General features: G+C 41.6%; 1 protein-coding gene across 1 annotated transcript in view; it reads right to left on the bottom strand.

Annotated features, from left to right (window-relative positions):
* Nucleotides 1-1,093: 1,093 nt before the first annotated feature.
* The window catches only part of ITPK1 (inositol-tetrakisphosphate 1-kinase), a 145,210-nt gene continuing 131,237 nt past the window's right edge, over nucleotides 1,094-15,066 (bottom strand). Inside the window, exons 9-11 of the mRNA XM_032113283.1 lie at nucleotides 14,815-14,882; nucleotides 13,171-13,333; nucleotides 1,094-7,635 (exon numbers count right to left, since the gene is read on the bottom strand). Of these exons, the coding sequence (XP_031969174.1) occupies nucleotides 7,313-7,635; nucleotides 13,171-13,333; nucleotides 14,815-14,882 (554 nt within the window). The 3' untranslated portion in view covers nucleotides 1,094-7,312. The remainder of the gene's footprint in view (nucleotides 7,636-13,170; nucleotides 13,334-14,814; nucleotides 14,883-15,066) is intronic.

Below are 15,066 nucleotides of genomic sequence, written 5' to 3'. Positions count from 1 at the left end.
GGAGTGGGCACTGCCCTCACCCCCAGCCCTGGGCAGCTGCCACTCAATGGGAAGAGGTGCTGTTGAGGCCAAGGCCCAAAAGCTGCCCTGGCACAGGGCACAATCCAGGACAAGGCACTGGGCAAGAGCCTGGCTGCGGAAAGTGCACTGGAGCAAGCTGTGAGTCTTTCAACTCTGTCCTGAGGAGATCATACTATCTTTAACCTCAGGGAAACACGTAGGAACCAAAGTGAAACCAAAGGTGTTGCACAGAAACAGTACTAAAATGTCAATTAGGGAGTTACTCCACCTGGAGAAATCTCATTTTACATATTGATCTTCACCTAAATTTAAATTTGAATACTGTATTTTTAATCTGAATATTTTATATTGTGAATATATTGTATTTACAGCTGGAACAGGTTCCCCAGGGAAGTGGTCACAGCACCAGCTTCACAGAGTTCAAGAAGCATTTGGACAATGCTCTCAGGCACATGGTGTGATTCTTGGGGTGTCTTGTGCAGGGCCAGGGGTTGGACTTGATGATCCTGATAGGTCCCCTCCAACTGGACATATTCTATGATTTAGTTTCTCCCTTTTTTTTGTGACAGAGTCTCTGCCAGTAGCAGCACCCATACAACTCCTTGCAAACTCAGGACTACATGTAGCAATAAATTCACAGAAACCCTCAGACCCCCACCACACCTCCACCAAAACAAACAAAAACTCCCCACTAAACCCACAAACTCAAGAAACCAAGCAACCCCCACAGAAACGCAACCACGTCCAAAGGCGTTAGACAAGATTTTTTCACAAAGGATGGCAGCAGCAGACAGAAATTGTCCATACCTGACACAAAATCAACAAGAGGAAAAATAATGTTACTTGATGGAGCTGCTATAAATACTGTCTTAATTGGATAGTCAAGTAATCACAAATATTTGGGACCCAAGGATTTTCTTCAGAGGGGAAGATGGTGTTCAAGGCCCAAGTGTAGGGCTGCAAACATCTGCACTCGGAAAGGATGTGAACATCAAATTCCCATGAAAACAGGCCTCCCCTGATGAGCTGCTCACCTTGCTGCCCTAGCTACTCAAAGAGGAAGCAAACTAGAACTTGTTATAAGGCATTTATTTTCATTATGTGTTGGAAAGGGACAATTCTCTCTTCAAAACAATTACAGAGATAATGCCACGATACCTACTGCATATTGCTTTACTGTTGAAACCAAAACATTGTCCAAAACAGGTGCTTGGCAAACAAAAAGAAAATTAATATATTACCATTGAAATCAATGCTGTTAGATGAAAGCACCATCTCCACTGTCAGATCTGATCAGTCATGCAACTGAAGACGCCAAATAGCAAGTATATTGAGTTTTACAGTAAGCCATGATCTTTTAAGGGTTTATATAATTCTATACAAATTGAAGTACAAAATGGGAATTATATTTCAGAAATCATAGTGAACCAGGCTGAAGCGAATCACAAGACACACTTGTTAACACTGTACAGCTGGATTTGAACACAGATACCAATGAACTTCCGAAACTGAGCACACGCACACAATGGTCCCCGAGATTCAGCCGTGCTTGGGTGGGGAGCAGTGCTGGACACTGAAGGACAATATCCAACACTATTCACACCCAGAGGGCTAATTTGCTCAAAATTGTTGGGATGCCAAGGAATTGCTGTTACTCCATTTTAAGAACGACAGTGTTTTCAGTATGTGGTTGTCACAAGGGTACACACAAGCTGTATCAAATACTGAATCAGAAATAAATAATAAAAGATACTTCTAACACATCTTTTATTTTTTAATATTTTTTTACAGCACTGACTTTACAAGAGGATAGACAACTCATTTTTAGGGGCTGCTAACATCTGAAACAAAGAAGTCACTATTTTATACTCAACATATTCTCAACCTTTTAATAACTTTATATATGTATATATGACTTTTCACACAAAAAAAAGTAGTTAAAATAATTTATATCTAAAAACTACTGTGTAAAGAATGAAGGAGGAAATAAAATGCGGTTTTCTTTAAAAATGCTGGAAGAGGAAGACCTGATTTTCATGAACTCCACTTGCTGTTGCAGCTATTTCGGGAGTTTCAAGAGATTCCCTGGCCATCAGCAAAAACTTCCCAACACATCGGGAGCCCTCTGCAAACTCATGACATGCTGGGTAGGGTCATCTGCTAATGAGTTCATGTGGGCCACAGGCAACTGCTATCATCAGCCCCAGTGGATTCAGGGTAAGAACGATGGAGAGGAAGAAAACATCTCCCAAGATTGCTACTGAAACCCACAGAGTGAAATTCTGGACAACTGGTATCATGATGTCCACCGGCCAGGATTTTACTCCCAAGCCCTACTCTCCTTCTGCATCACAGATACAGGATGTTTTTCTCTCAATGGATTTTTTTATTTCCACAGGAGGGCTGCCCCAAGAGCAGGGTGGACCAGACCCCAAGAGCCACCTGCACATAGAGAGTGAAAACTATTCTCTTTGCTTGCTACAAATGCTACTGTGCTTGTGTTGCTGAGGAATCGCTCCAACATCTCCATTTCTACCTGGATCCTCCCAAACTTCAATCATCTTTAGTAACTTCTGTGGCCATGTAAATGTGACAGAATTCATGGAGGATCTGAAACCCATCCAGTCAAAAGCTCAAGTGTTGATGGCCTGGATCCACATAGGGTGAACAGTGAAAGGAAAGGTACTAAAGATGTGGAAAGTACTTTTCTGGAAGTTACATTCCTCTGAAATAGATATTAAAGCAATATTACAAATAAAATCAGCAATGTGATCTGCAATGGCATGTTCATTTATCTAGAAAGTGAGAGGAGATTATATTAGAGGAAATAGTTTCATCTACAAAAAGCATTTTCACATATTCCTAATTACAAAACACACACCATAAAGTAATTGTATACTGAATACAGAAATCAATACATCTCTTACTAAAAAGGAGAGAGGGGAAAAAAATTAGCAGGGTAATGCAAGTGAACTCCTGCAAGTGTGCACATGGGGAGACTGCTACAAACTCAACATAAACTCTATTCACTAAAAATCCAAAATCCAAGATTTTCTGCACAGCTGTGGAAGGCAAGGCTACAAGCTAGTGTGGAAAAGCCGGACTCACTTGTCGCTGCTGCCATGCAAAGACTTCAAGAAACCAGCATTAGTCTAAGAACTGATAAGTCTGGATTTTTTTAATTGGATGGAAAGAACAGGAGCATTTTTCCTTTGTTTTGCTCATTTTTTTCCCAACAATTCAAACACCTCTGGCCCCATTTATTCTGTTGCCTTTGGAGTGTATTCTGCCTCCATTATAAAACCACTACTCCACCTGGTTGTTCCCTGGCTGGATACTGCCCACAGTGAATCTAGAAAACTTCAGACTTTATCTTGAGCAATCCTCGTTACCTCCAGGTCAGGTTCTTAATTTGTAATCATCTACAATGAAAACAAATTAAACTGGTAGATTTCCATCTGTGCAACCTGCTGCAGACCTCCTCTGCAGAAACATTCCCACATTGACGATGGAGATCTTCAAACAGCTTTATCATTCCAACAGTCTGAATAGCAATAATGAACCTATCCTATCTACCAACCAGCACAGTCCATCAGTGCCTCAGCACAAAGGCTGCACAGCCAGACACCTCAACCAAAGGCAAAACATCATCAGCCCAGTGGTTGTGCATTACACAAACCACAAGTGCTAGGCACTGATACTGATAGTCTGGTTGCATTGCTGCACTTGGCTTCCACATAATGATCAGGATGTTCTGGCACAGGCTACAAAGTCAGGCACAATGCGGCCAAGTCAGCTAGAGGGGGAAGAGGGTGACTTTACATCACAGGCAGCAGTAATACCACTCAAGTTCTCTTCAACAGGGAAAAATCTTCACCTGTTGAAGTTAATTACATAATTACAGTGGAAACCAGGGTCTCATCTCCACCATGCGGACACAAAACCTGGAGAAATTCCAGTCAAGCTAATGGTATTCTTGTGGATTTCAAACAGTGAAGCAGAACAGTAATAAATCCCTAAAAAGCTAACTGGTGACCATGTTGCTCCCATCAACAACAGCAATAAGAGCTATGCCTCTGAAAACACAGAAGAACCTTTTTCTAACCCACAATAAAAAGAATTCAAACAGACATTATGGAAAATCTCCTCAGATTGTCTGCAATTTTAAGAGCAAGGGCATTCTGGTATGGTCTAATGTTACTACACTCCTCTACTTTTATAAAGAAAGACAAGACTACAGAATATTAACTAACTTACTGTGAAGCTGATTTTAAATCAAAACTATCCTGAACTTACCAAATGAGGCGGCAATTCAGAAAAGCACTGTAGCACAAGCTTAATAACATACTCATGCTCGAAAGTTTTGCAATAACATAATTCTATGTCTGGATACTTGGTAATTTACAGTTTTGGCTTTTACAAATTGGTCTACCAATTTGCCCCTGTGATTTAGCAACATTCTAGCATACTAGTCATTACCTTAATTTCTGCAAGGAAATATAGTAGTACAGCAAATGCATGGTAATTTATGTCAAAACTCTATTGTAATGCCACATCACAACAGGTACCTGCATAACTGCACCTGGTAAATTAAAGTGATACTGAATACATTCGATAAATAAAAAATAAGTTACAGACTATGGGAAAAATGTCACTGATCTCACCAATGACCTAAACTTGTTTTCTAGTTACTGCCAAGGTCTGGAGTAATATTTAAATATAGTATTTCTGCAAGCATTCCGAGAATTACAAAATAAACTTCTAACAATCATTTGTAAACAAGTTTAAAATGAACAATTATGTTTCAGTAGTTTATTTTGGAGAAAAAAAGCAGTGCAAAATAGGCCAACCAAAACTCAGAAGGCAGCCAGGAAAATAAAATTCTTATTTGATGTTCTAACTAGGAAACAGCATACAGACATTTCCACTGGATCCAACACTCAGATTAATGTAAACATACTTAGTTTGAAAGGTCTTGAGTTAGTAACTCAGTTCTAACATCATTGCTTCATCCCCACCACCCAGTAAAGAAACAAAAACCAAAAAATCAAAAAAAGCCCAAGCCATTGTAATAAAGGGAGAAATAGGCAAGTCTACAAACACTCCACCAGCTGGTTACAAGAAAGTACCATACAAAAATATGTACTGGCAAGTTCCTTCCTGAGGGTATCTTTTGTTACACATGTAACATAAAAACACTTTTTATTTTAAACAAACAAAAACAAACCCCAAACTGTAGATGTCCATTTTATTTTAGTCATGGCTTTACGAAAAGTTTGGTCTATCATGAATACTTTTATAAACCCTTACCTATGTACATCTGACTCACTCACACCACAGCCACCCGAGACCTGCGAGCTGCAGACAACAGCGGATCCAGCAGCCTCAAAGCACACAAGGGTTGTGAAGCGTGCCCAGCTCAGAACTGATCTGCAACACTTGAGGAAGTTGGCTGTGCTTATGTGCACCCTGGGATCTGACTGATACCTCATAAGGTCCTTCCAGTCTCTATAGAAATAATTTAAAGTTAGTAATCCCTCTAGAGGTGGAATCATCTGCTATTGTGTAAAATCATCCTGGAAAATTCAATCCTGGATACAGTAAATTCCCAAGAATGGCATTTTGGAAGAAGACCAATCTCTCCTAAGGAAAAAGCATTGTTTACACAAAAGAACTGCTACATAACACTCCTCAAAATTTCTTCCCCTCCACAACTGGTACCATCAGGTAGGGTGATTACATCTTTTACACAGTTTAATCCTCTCCCCATGATCTACCTGGGCTTTAAGCTCTAGATCCTTTCCTTCTGAGTAGCCATATAACACATGATACTAACCAAGCTGGTATCAAATGCTGCAGTGACGGATGCTTTAAGAACACGTGCTACAGAAAGACAGAAAATCCTGCATTTGCAAGCTAGGAGCTTAACTAAGGAAATTTTCTTAACACCACCCTTCTTAAATGTATTTTAGGGCTAATAAGGGGAAGAGAAGGCCACTTCTTCTACCAAAATAGTGTCTCTGTTCTCAGCACTTGGCTGTTTCCAGTATAGTGTTCAGAATTGGCAAAAGCTGCAGGAATTCTCAACATCAGAAGATGCTGCCACACTAGAAGATATCTCAAGAGATACAAATTGGCTGTGCTGTAGTTTACAAATAGTATAAACCACTGTTGTGAATTACTATATGGCCTCGCCTGGCAGCTTGCAACAAAGTAAATGGGGTCTCCAAACTAGAGCTGTCCTGTACTTCTACCTCATATGAAGCTACACAATTTTGTTTATATTTAATTTACAGAAAAAAATGCACAACAGGCATGGATCTGTGGAAGGCAGCAACTGTGTTACCCCTCAGAATACCGAGATCAGGTGTGCTGCTCCAAGGAAAATGCACAGCTCTGCCAGCCTTTTCCCAGAGCTGTCCCACAGTCCTCACAAGTGCAATGGAAGGAGAATTAAACTCTCTACTAAGAGATGAGCTGCTTCCATTAACTCTTCTAGGATTTCAGCACTAGCAGACAATTGAAAGCATGTTATTTAATCTACTCAATGACTCAACCTAAATACTGGCACCCTCTCTGGGTGAAACATGTTGCTGTTGGCAAGCGTGGTTAGAAGCTGATTTGAGTGAAGCAATGAGGCCTGGGGAGAGAACGGCAAAGCTGGAACAGGGCTGGTCACCTTGGTTCTGTGCCCTGAATAAGCAGGCTGCTCTGTCCTACTCAAAGTGCAGAGGCTTCACAGCAAGCTACCTGCCAACATCTTGACTGGTCAACGTTTCAAGAGATTTGGTTTAGTGATACTGAAGTTGTCTTAGCTTTCTTTTGCAATGGCCTACCTGGAAAAAAGAGGAATGGGGAGTTTTTTTAGGCAAAAATCTCTAGCACTGTTACATTCAGACACTGTTTCAACATTATTATCTTCTTGATACAATGAGGTCTGATTTTAAAATGCTGGTCACCAGTGATTACAAAGAACAATAGAAATGAAAGAGCAACCCTCCCACAACGAAAGGACTAGTGTTAAAACACGTGTGTGTAAACTCACTACAGATTTGCAACTGGAATCTGATGAAATGGATCTGGATCACTTTCTCGCTCTTCCCCTTTCAGTCCATTTCATCAGCAAATTAGGTTAAATCAAATGAAAGGTTTTTTTATTTTGGTTTTTTTTGTGTTGTGTTTTATGTTGGGGTTTTTTTTCCATTTTTTTCTCAATTGTTAAAGCCTGATCTGGTTCTGGGACCACAATTTGAATCCCTGGGGCTTTTTCTCAGTCCATGGCATTGGCAAGTTATTGAGAAGAAGCTTTTGTTGCCAATGTAGCGACGCAGTGCTGCTGGAAGCTGGGGGACACTGCTGAGTTGCAGCCTAGTCTCTGGTGTTGCAGCTTTACTGAGCTATTGGTCTCGCTTTCCACAATCCAGGAGGAGTCTTTTCCCATGACGCTGAGACAGCCTGTGCTGGCACAGCATATCCGCTCGTCCATGATCCCACCGCTCTGCTCTGCCAGGAGCTTGCTGTGGTTTAGCTGGGTCACCTCAGGTACCTGACCCTGCAGGACAGCAGCTATGTGGTTCAGCAGATCTGTGAAAAATTCAGAAACACCCTCGTAACCTGAAAAGAGAAAAAATGGAGGAGAGAAAAAAAGGCAATTAAGTAACTTCCTTAGGTCCTTTGAAAGGCTTATTTTAACAGTTTATTTCTTGGTGTCTCCTTGCCCACTGATCATAAAAAGGCTGATAATAAAACTGATAATAAAAAGGCTCTTTCTCCATGACATCATTTTAAGTGACAGCAGAAGCAGAGCAGCATAAAGAGGAACAGAGACTCTTGCAATAAAAGTATTTTTCCAGCAAGAAAAACTATTGTCTTGCAGAGTTGCTGCTTCTTTTTCCTCCCAAGTATATATACGTATATATGATTTTAGGTATATTCTATCATTTATTGCCAAGTCCAGGTTTTTCCATAACTTACGAACTCTCTGGTATAACACTGATCTTTTCCATACCACTTCCAGGTTTACTATGGCAAGTAGCTCTAATGCAGAGCTTCCTTGAGGGTCTGGACCCTCTCCAGAATACGCCCAGCAATACCCTCAGTTAGGGAAACCTCAGAGGTTTTAGCAGGGCTGGCTTTATACATTACAGAAAAGGCAGCTCCCCACTGTGTAAGAAGCGATGTGATGCTCGTCTAACCTAACCTAACCTGACACTTAAAACCTGTTTGCTGCTATGTCTGAAAAACACCTGAGGGACAGGAAATGTCTATCAATGACACAGTATTTGATAGAAACAGCAGTCATTTATTTCAGTACTGAAACCACCTTTCTGCACGTTCTCTTAAGTGATTCCAGACAACTTACAATGCAGTTTAATAACAAGTTCCCTGGTTAAAACAGTTGCTCAAATACCAGTAGACAAGACATTTTTGGTGACACAAAGGGTGGCAGTAGGTGTACAGAGCTTCTGGCTCTATTTTAAACACTGTGGTACAGGCACAGTTTTATCATTGCATTTCATTTTAAAATTGAAACAGATATGCGACATATGGGTACAATATCTTGAAATGGATCTTAACTGCTACTGCATTACCTAAAATTGTTATCAGTTTGCCTTAGTATTTAGAGGTGACATATGACATTCAGTGTTATTTAATGGGATAGGCTGATTGTTTTAAAATGCCTATGAAAGTATTCTGGAAGTGACCTGGCATTAATACAGGAGACTGAAGCAATAAATAAAAGACCCATGTGAATAGCACACATTCACACAGCAGCACATGAGCAGAACCAGAGACCACAAAGTAAATGCACATTTTAAAACACTTTTAGTGATGTGATCACTGGGCAGAAGAGTTCCTCAGATCCATAAATAATTCAATTTTAATTTCCATTCTCATGTAAAGACCAACTTCCTTAGGCAATAAAAAAACCAACTTCCTGGAAAACATTAAGTAAGACTATAATTTCACTCATAATAGATGTGAGGATTTTATGGTGTATTTGTAAGCCATATGTCAACCAATTAACGCTTATTTAGGCTGCTACATTACTTTGGATTTTATTGCACTTGGTCCCAATTCTCCTGGATACAAGCCACACAAAACATCAGTAATGTGAGACAACAGCTCATAGTTTTCCTTTCTCAAAGGCCCTTGAAGGGATTCACCAAACAAATGGCTCATTTCAAAACACCGAGTTTCCCAGTGTCTCACATGATAATTCACTGGTCAGCAGGGGGCAACTAGGACTCCTAGGGCTGGCCATGGGAGTCAGAACAGGGTCTCCACCCGTTGGACAGAAGTGCTTGTTACGCTTTCTTGCTTATGTAAAAGCCATGGGATTAGCCTTCAAATCTACTCAGAGTGCTTCGAACACCCTGGGAATAAGCCATCTCCATAGTAACAGCTTTAATAGAGGAGATCCATAGTACCCCAGAGTGTTCTGTGTCCACTCATTGAAAATAAACTAGCCTTGTAGGAGGGCACCTGGCAAACTCACAAAGAAGTTGCTTTAAATATTTAATAGGAACAAGATGGCCAGTTATTCGGTCCTGAAATCAGCAGATGTTAGTGAAAGGAAGCTGTACATAACAGGCAGGCTCTGCCTGTGCAAGCCCTCTGCACACTGGGTAGAAATGCCCAAGGGATTCTACCTGGTCACTCAGAAGAAACTTCACAAACTTGTAAAAAATACAAGGAAGGGAGGAAGAGAATTAGGTGTCTCAACTCTTGGTTCACAGGACACCTGGGGAAGGCTGAAAACTGTGGGTATTGCCGTACTTGGTTCACCTAGGGCTCCTGTAGGCCTCTCAAACAAATCAGTTGTGGGACATCACTGTGCTGCAATCATAAAGAAATCAAGGAAGTGCAGATTGAATAATACCTTCAGAAACTACTGGCAGTGAATTTGGGATTTGTGTCACACAGGCAATCAGTGGGAGGATATAAGTTTGGCATGCCTGAAACATAACTTGCATGAATCACGCTCCAGCAGGTGCTATCCTAGCCCACTTGAAACCATTTTGGAAATGCCTGTCTACAAGGTGCCTGAATTTTGTTATACTGAAAACAGTCTCCCGAGTCCTCTGGCTGAGCATGGATAGGAAAGATGTCCACCCAGCAATGCATCTGAAAACAAGTGCCCATCTCTGTAAGCTTCGGTGGAGGCAAGAAACAGCTATGAGCTTTTTAAAGCTAGCTTTACAAATGCTACCTGCCTGATTTTTCAGAGATTCTCCCTGATCTGGCACACTCAGCTTTTCTCCATCTTCCCCTGGTCAAAGAGAAATGGACAGCCCAAATCCTGCATTTACAGCAATGTCTTTACACACACAAAGTGCATATTCAGATTTGATGCTTCCAGCTACCATACGATTGACCAGAGCCAGCAGTTCACCTGCATGGTGACAGCCTGCAGCTGCTGGGGCTGGGTGAGCAGCACCCAGCAAGCTGCATGGAACCTTTTCTCTCACTTATCTGAGGTCAGACAAATGTAACTCCCACACGCTACGTGACTGTGCCTACAGTTCGATATCTCAGCTGGTAACCACTGCTAAATATAGTACCAGTAGTTTCCCACAGAACAGAAGGCACAATAGGCCTTTCAGACATTTATCTTTAAAATCTTTTTGAAGAGTTGCTGGTGCTAATGGAGCAGATAACAGACAAATCCTCCTACAAGTACACCCGCTCTCAATTCTGTCGTTAAACTCATCTCAAGATGACAGCCATGGAGGTTCAAATGAGCTTCAAGCCTGGTGAACACAAAAAACAGCACACAAGAAAGGCAGCAAACCTCTGGGCAGCTGGACAAGGCTTTGGTCAGGCTTGGCCCCAGGCCATGGCTTGAGTTCCATGAAAGAGGCTGTGATTACTCTTTAAAGGGCACTTCTTCCCCTCCCTTTTTCCAAGCAGTGGTGCAGAGAAAATGCCCAGGAGGGCTGACTGCAGTTTGGCTCTACTGCAACTCTTGAAGGCTATGATGATTTGAGGAAGAGGAGCAAGGGAGGGCCCTTCCTGGGACTGCACTGAGCCAGGCCCAGTCCACTGTTGATAAAGGCCACCAGTGGCTCTTTTGAGGTGGGCTGAGCTCGAACTTCTCACTAGCAAGGTGATGGCTCTGTCAACAAAGTCAGTCATTGTAACTCTTCAGCCTTTAATCATACTGGCCATTGGAGGGAAATGCAGTTGCCTGTGCTGAACATGCTTTTGAGCAACAGAGTATTCTGTGCTGAGATGTAACTTTGCTTCTGTTGCATTTTACCCCATTGTTTCTTCTCTGACCTCAGCAGCCCTCAAGAACAAGGGCTCCTCTCTCTCAGTTCTGCCATGTTTTACAAATTTGAAGGCAGTTTTTTCTCTCCCCAGCTTTCTCTTCCATATGTCTGGGCCTTGCTGCTATCCTCTAGATTTCCTCCTGGACATCCACCTATCCCATGGTGATAAAGTCAGTAGTTACCTTCATGACCCACATGTTCACCACCAAAAAAACTGCTGTGTGAGACACAATGTAGATCAGTGCATAAGAAACTTACCTGTGCTCTCAAGCCTCCTGCAAGGACTAAAACACTATAAATTCAAACTCCCTTCAAAGATCAATTACTGTGCAGACTGAAACACAGGACTTGGGCTGAATATTGAAAACTATTGCCTTAGGGTGGAAGCACAGCAGAGCATTCTGCAAACATAAGTGACTAGAAGAAGACATTGGTCCTCTCTAAATATATGTTTGCCACATTGCTGTTCCCCAATGTGAACTTCTCAACGTTTCAAGAAAAGGAGAATTTCAGTCTGTGCCAAGTACCAAATCCAAAATAATACTTGAAAAAAAAGCGAACCTGAAGCCGAAAACATGAAGCACCAAACCAAAATGCAGGATACAGGATTGCAAAAGAATGTCCTGTATCACTGACTTCAAGATCCAATGTCTGAAATACAATTCTATTCATGAAACTGATATGGCTCCATCTAACACCCAACTGAGGTTGTTTCACTGTCCTGGGCAGAAGAGTGTTTTCATAGGTCTGCAAATTGCATAACACCATGTGGTAGAACCATGCTGGAAAGTGACCTGAGAATAGCACAGCTGAGTTTTAAGAAGAAGCCAGTCACTGTGCAGATAGACAGACAAGGCACTACACAGCAGTAGGACTGAGGACCTGATTTGTAAAACTGAGGAGACTGGGAGCTCAGGACAAGCTCTCTAGATGTAAAAACACCACAGTCACATTAAAGTCTTCAATGACAGGTTAAAGAAACTATGCAACAGCCTGTGTATGTCTCTGGAAACAAACATCCCCATTCAGGTAATGAGATTAAATTCTCAGAAAGAAAACCCCCCTGGCAAAACAGCATCAAATGAGATGATGTATTCTTTTCCTGGGTTAGACTACTGAATTTAGCACAGGTGACAGAACATTACTGCCTCACCCTTATTCACACTTACAACTCCTTTCAACAATTCCAGTGATCAAGGAGCTTGTTTAGTTGTTTCCAAAACATAAGTTGCACTAAAAAAAGTGGAGGACAAATTTACCCACTTTTACATGCTCTAATCCATCCTTTTATTCCAGGATGCACTTACGAGAACCTGCAGGGATACCAACTCTCTACAGCAACTTCTGTGCATCTACAATTTTATCATCTTCAGATTCCTGGTATTGTTTTTGTGGACAAATGTCTTTTTGTGGGGAATCAATTTGCACAGGAAGAGATTTTCAAGGGAACAATTTGTTGCTTCTACCCCCTCAACTTTTTTAATGGCACAGAGTCTGAAAAAGAAGTAAACTTTAAAGGCTCTCCTAAAATAGAATTTACTAGTCTTTTCACTTCAGAATGAGGGCTAGGCCCAGAAAGGCTAGGTCCTAAGCACACAGTCCCACACTGCAGTTCCTGAGCTTCCCTTTGCAGAGGAGGGCACGACAGCTATGTTACAACTGCCACTAAAATTTGACTGTATCTCCTAAGAGCTGATACTTCAGTTGCAAATTCCATATCTAGATTAGGGTTGTTCCCTTCCCAGATTGACCTGTATTTGATCTCAGAACCATCCAGCTGCTGCTGTCCCATCCCCAGCCTAAGAAGAGATGACATGAGACAACAGCAGTAAAACTTGTTCCCCTAAAGCAGGAGTGGAAAGGCCTTTCTTACCTGGGAATGCATTTATATCAATGACTGCATGCTGCCCAGTCTGATTGTTAATGATGATATCAATTCCAAAGAGAGAAACTCCCAGAGCTTGCCGCAGTGCTTTAGAGATTTCCCGGATAACGTCATCATTTGGCCGCTCAAATACGCCTTCAATTTTATCCAGCTATAATGGAAAAAGACACATTACTAAGGGACTCTGAAGCAGCCTTTTTATTGGAAAGATTGATTTTCAGAAGTTTCCAGGTGCATATCTACCAAATTTAATTGCAGAGAACCAGTGACATGAAACCGAGAAAGACACCAAAGAGAAACTGCTTTCATAATTCAGAATCCTTCCTAAATTGGAAGTTCATCTGCTCTAAAGCATCTAGTTCTTCCTCTTCATATTGGTGCAGCTAGAGAAGCAAAGCAGTGTAGGAATGAATGGAGAACCAGACTAACTATTTTAAGTACCAGATCTACACCTTAAAAAACATATATAGGTGGCATGTTTAATCCTGTGCTGCAAAAGTTCTGGCTATCATTGTTATTTCAGTGTAGATCAAGGTCCGTGTTAAAGGGCTGACAGGACAGACTCCTCCTGTTAGTTTAATCTGAGTCCTACAATACAACCCAGCTGGTTTCTTAAGCGCAGAGCATACCTTTTATGTGGGTTTTCATGCGTAAATTATTTTGTAAGTATTTATTAAAATGAGTGACTCAGGTTACTTATGACTGGAGGATGCACTCTTCTTCGCTTTTTAAACAACGTATTACACAGCAGAAGTTTGCTGTTATGCCTGCAGAAGCATGACTGGAATATGTATGTGTATGAGGGAGATCCAGGTAAACCACAGGAGCACACTCTCTAAGTCTGAATGTAAATTTTTAGTAATGGCTTCTCCTTCAACATAACCACAAAGGGATTTATGACTAGCACAATTACAGTTTTAATATTTAGCATGGCTAAATATTGCACATAAAATTCAAAATCAAATACGAAACTAGTCCCCAATAGAGCTTGTGAAACAGAAAAGAATCTCAAGACTCAAGAGATTGAAAGGACCCAGTGCTGTAAAGTGACTTTCTCAGTAGCTGAGTGCCCAAGAACTTGTTAGGATTCAAATGTGCAAATCTTATTAAAAGGACTCGTAATGCTAGCATGAAACTGTGCAGTGTGCTGGCACTGCTGGTCTTGAAGGACACCCAGAAATGGTCCCATGGTCACAGCTTGGGCATGCTCATATGGGAGACAACTACTGGCTCTCTGTGACCTTGTGCCAACTCAATTTCTATGCTTGAATTTTCAGTTTGTCTGTCCTCACAGAACTGAGTCCTAGAAGGATGATTTATGTTTATTAATCTCTCTGGACAGGAAAAAGCCAGGTGTTTGCATCCAGAACCTCCTTCTTCCCTTTGCCTAGATTAGCCCTGGGTAGTTTGGGAAGCAGCACAGCCCTGCTACAAGTTCTTCCTCACCGGAGCTCGGTAAGGAAAACCAGAGGGGGACACAGTCATGCTGGTTCGTGGTACCAAACAGACCTCAGCCTGCAACACAGAAGCAGATAGCTTGTGAAAGAAAGTCACTAGCTACTAACACTTCCATAAGAAAGGATTAGATAGGTTTCCAGCTGCACTAGAAGGAAAAAGACCAAGTGTACTTACCGCTGTTAAGACAGATGAGGACTCTGGTTTGGAAACATTGTGGCTGTTGAAAAATATTGATTCTCTGTCTGCAATTAAAAACAGGTTGTAAACAACTTTATACCAGATTGTAATTTCCAAAGGAACAGTGCAAGGAACAGTAGGTGGCAGTGCAGCCCCAGGATTCTCGTCCTGGTCTCCACCATCCACCCCACCCACAGTGCTCTCCTGCCTGCTGGCACTTGGCTGCCTGCACAGGCTGGAACCCACGGA

The sequence above is a fragment of the Corvus moneduloides genome, chromosome 6 (assembly GCF_009650955.1).
Source record: "Corvus moneduloides isolate bCorMon1 chromosome 6, bCorMon1.pri, whole genome shotgun sequence".
Lineage (NCBI taxonomy): Eukaryota > Metazoa > Chordata > Aves > Passeriformes > Corvidae > Corvus > Corvus moneduloides.
The sequence above is the reverse complement of the archived record's forward strand: the minus strand, read 5'-3'. Positions and strand labels throughout refer to the sequence as shown.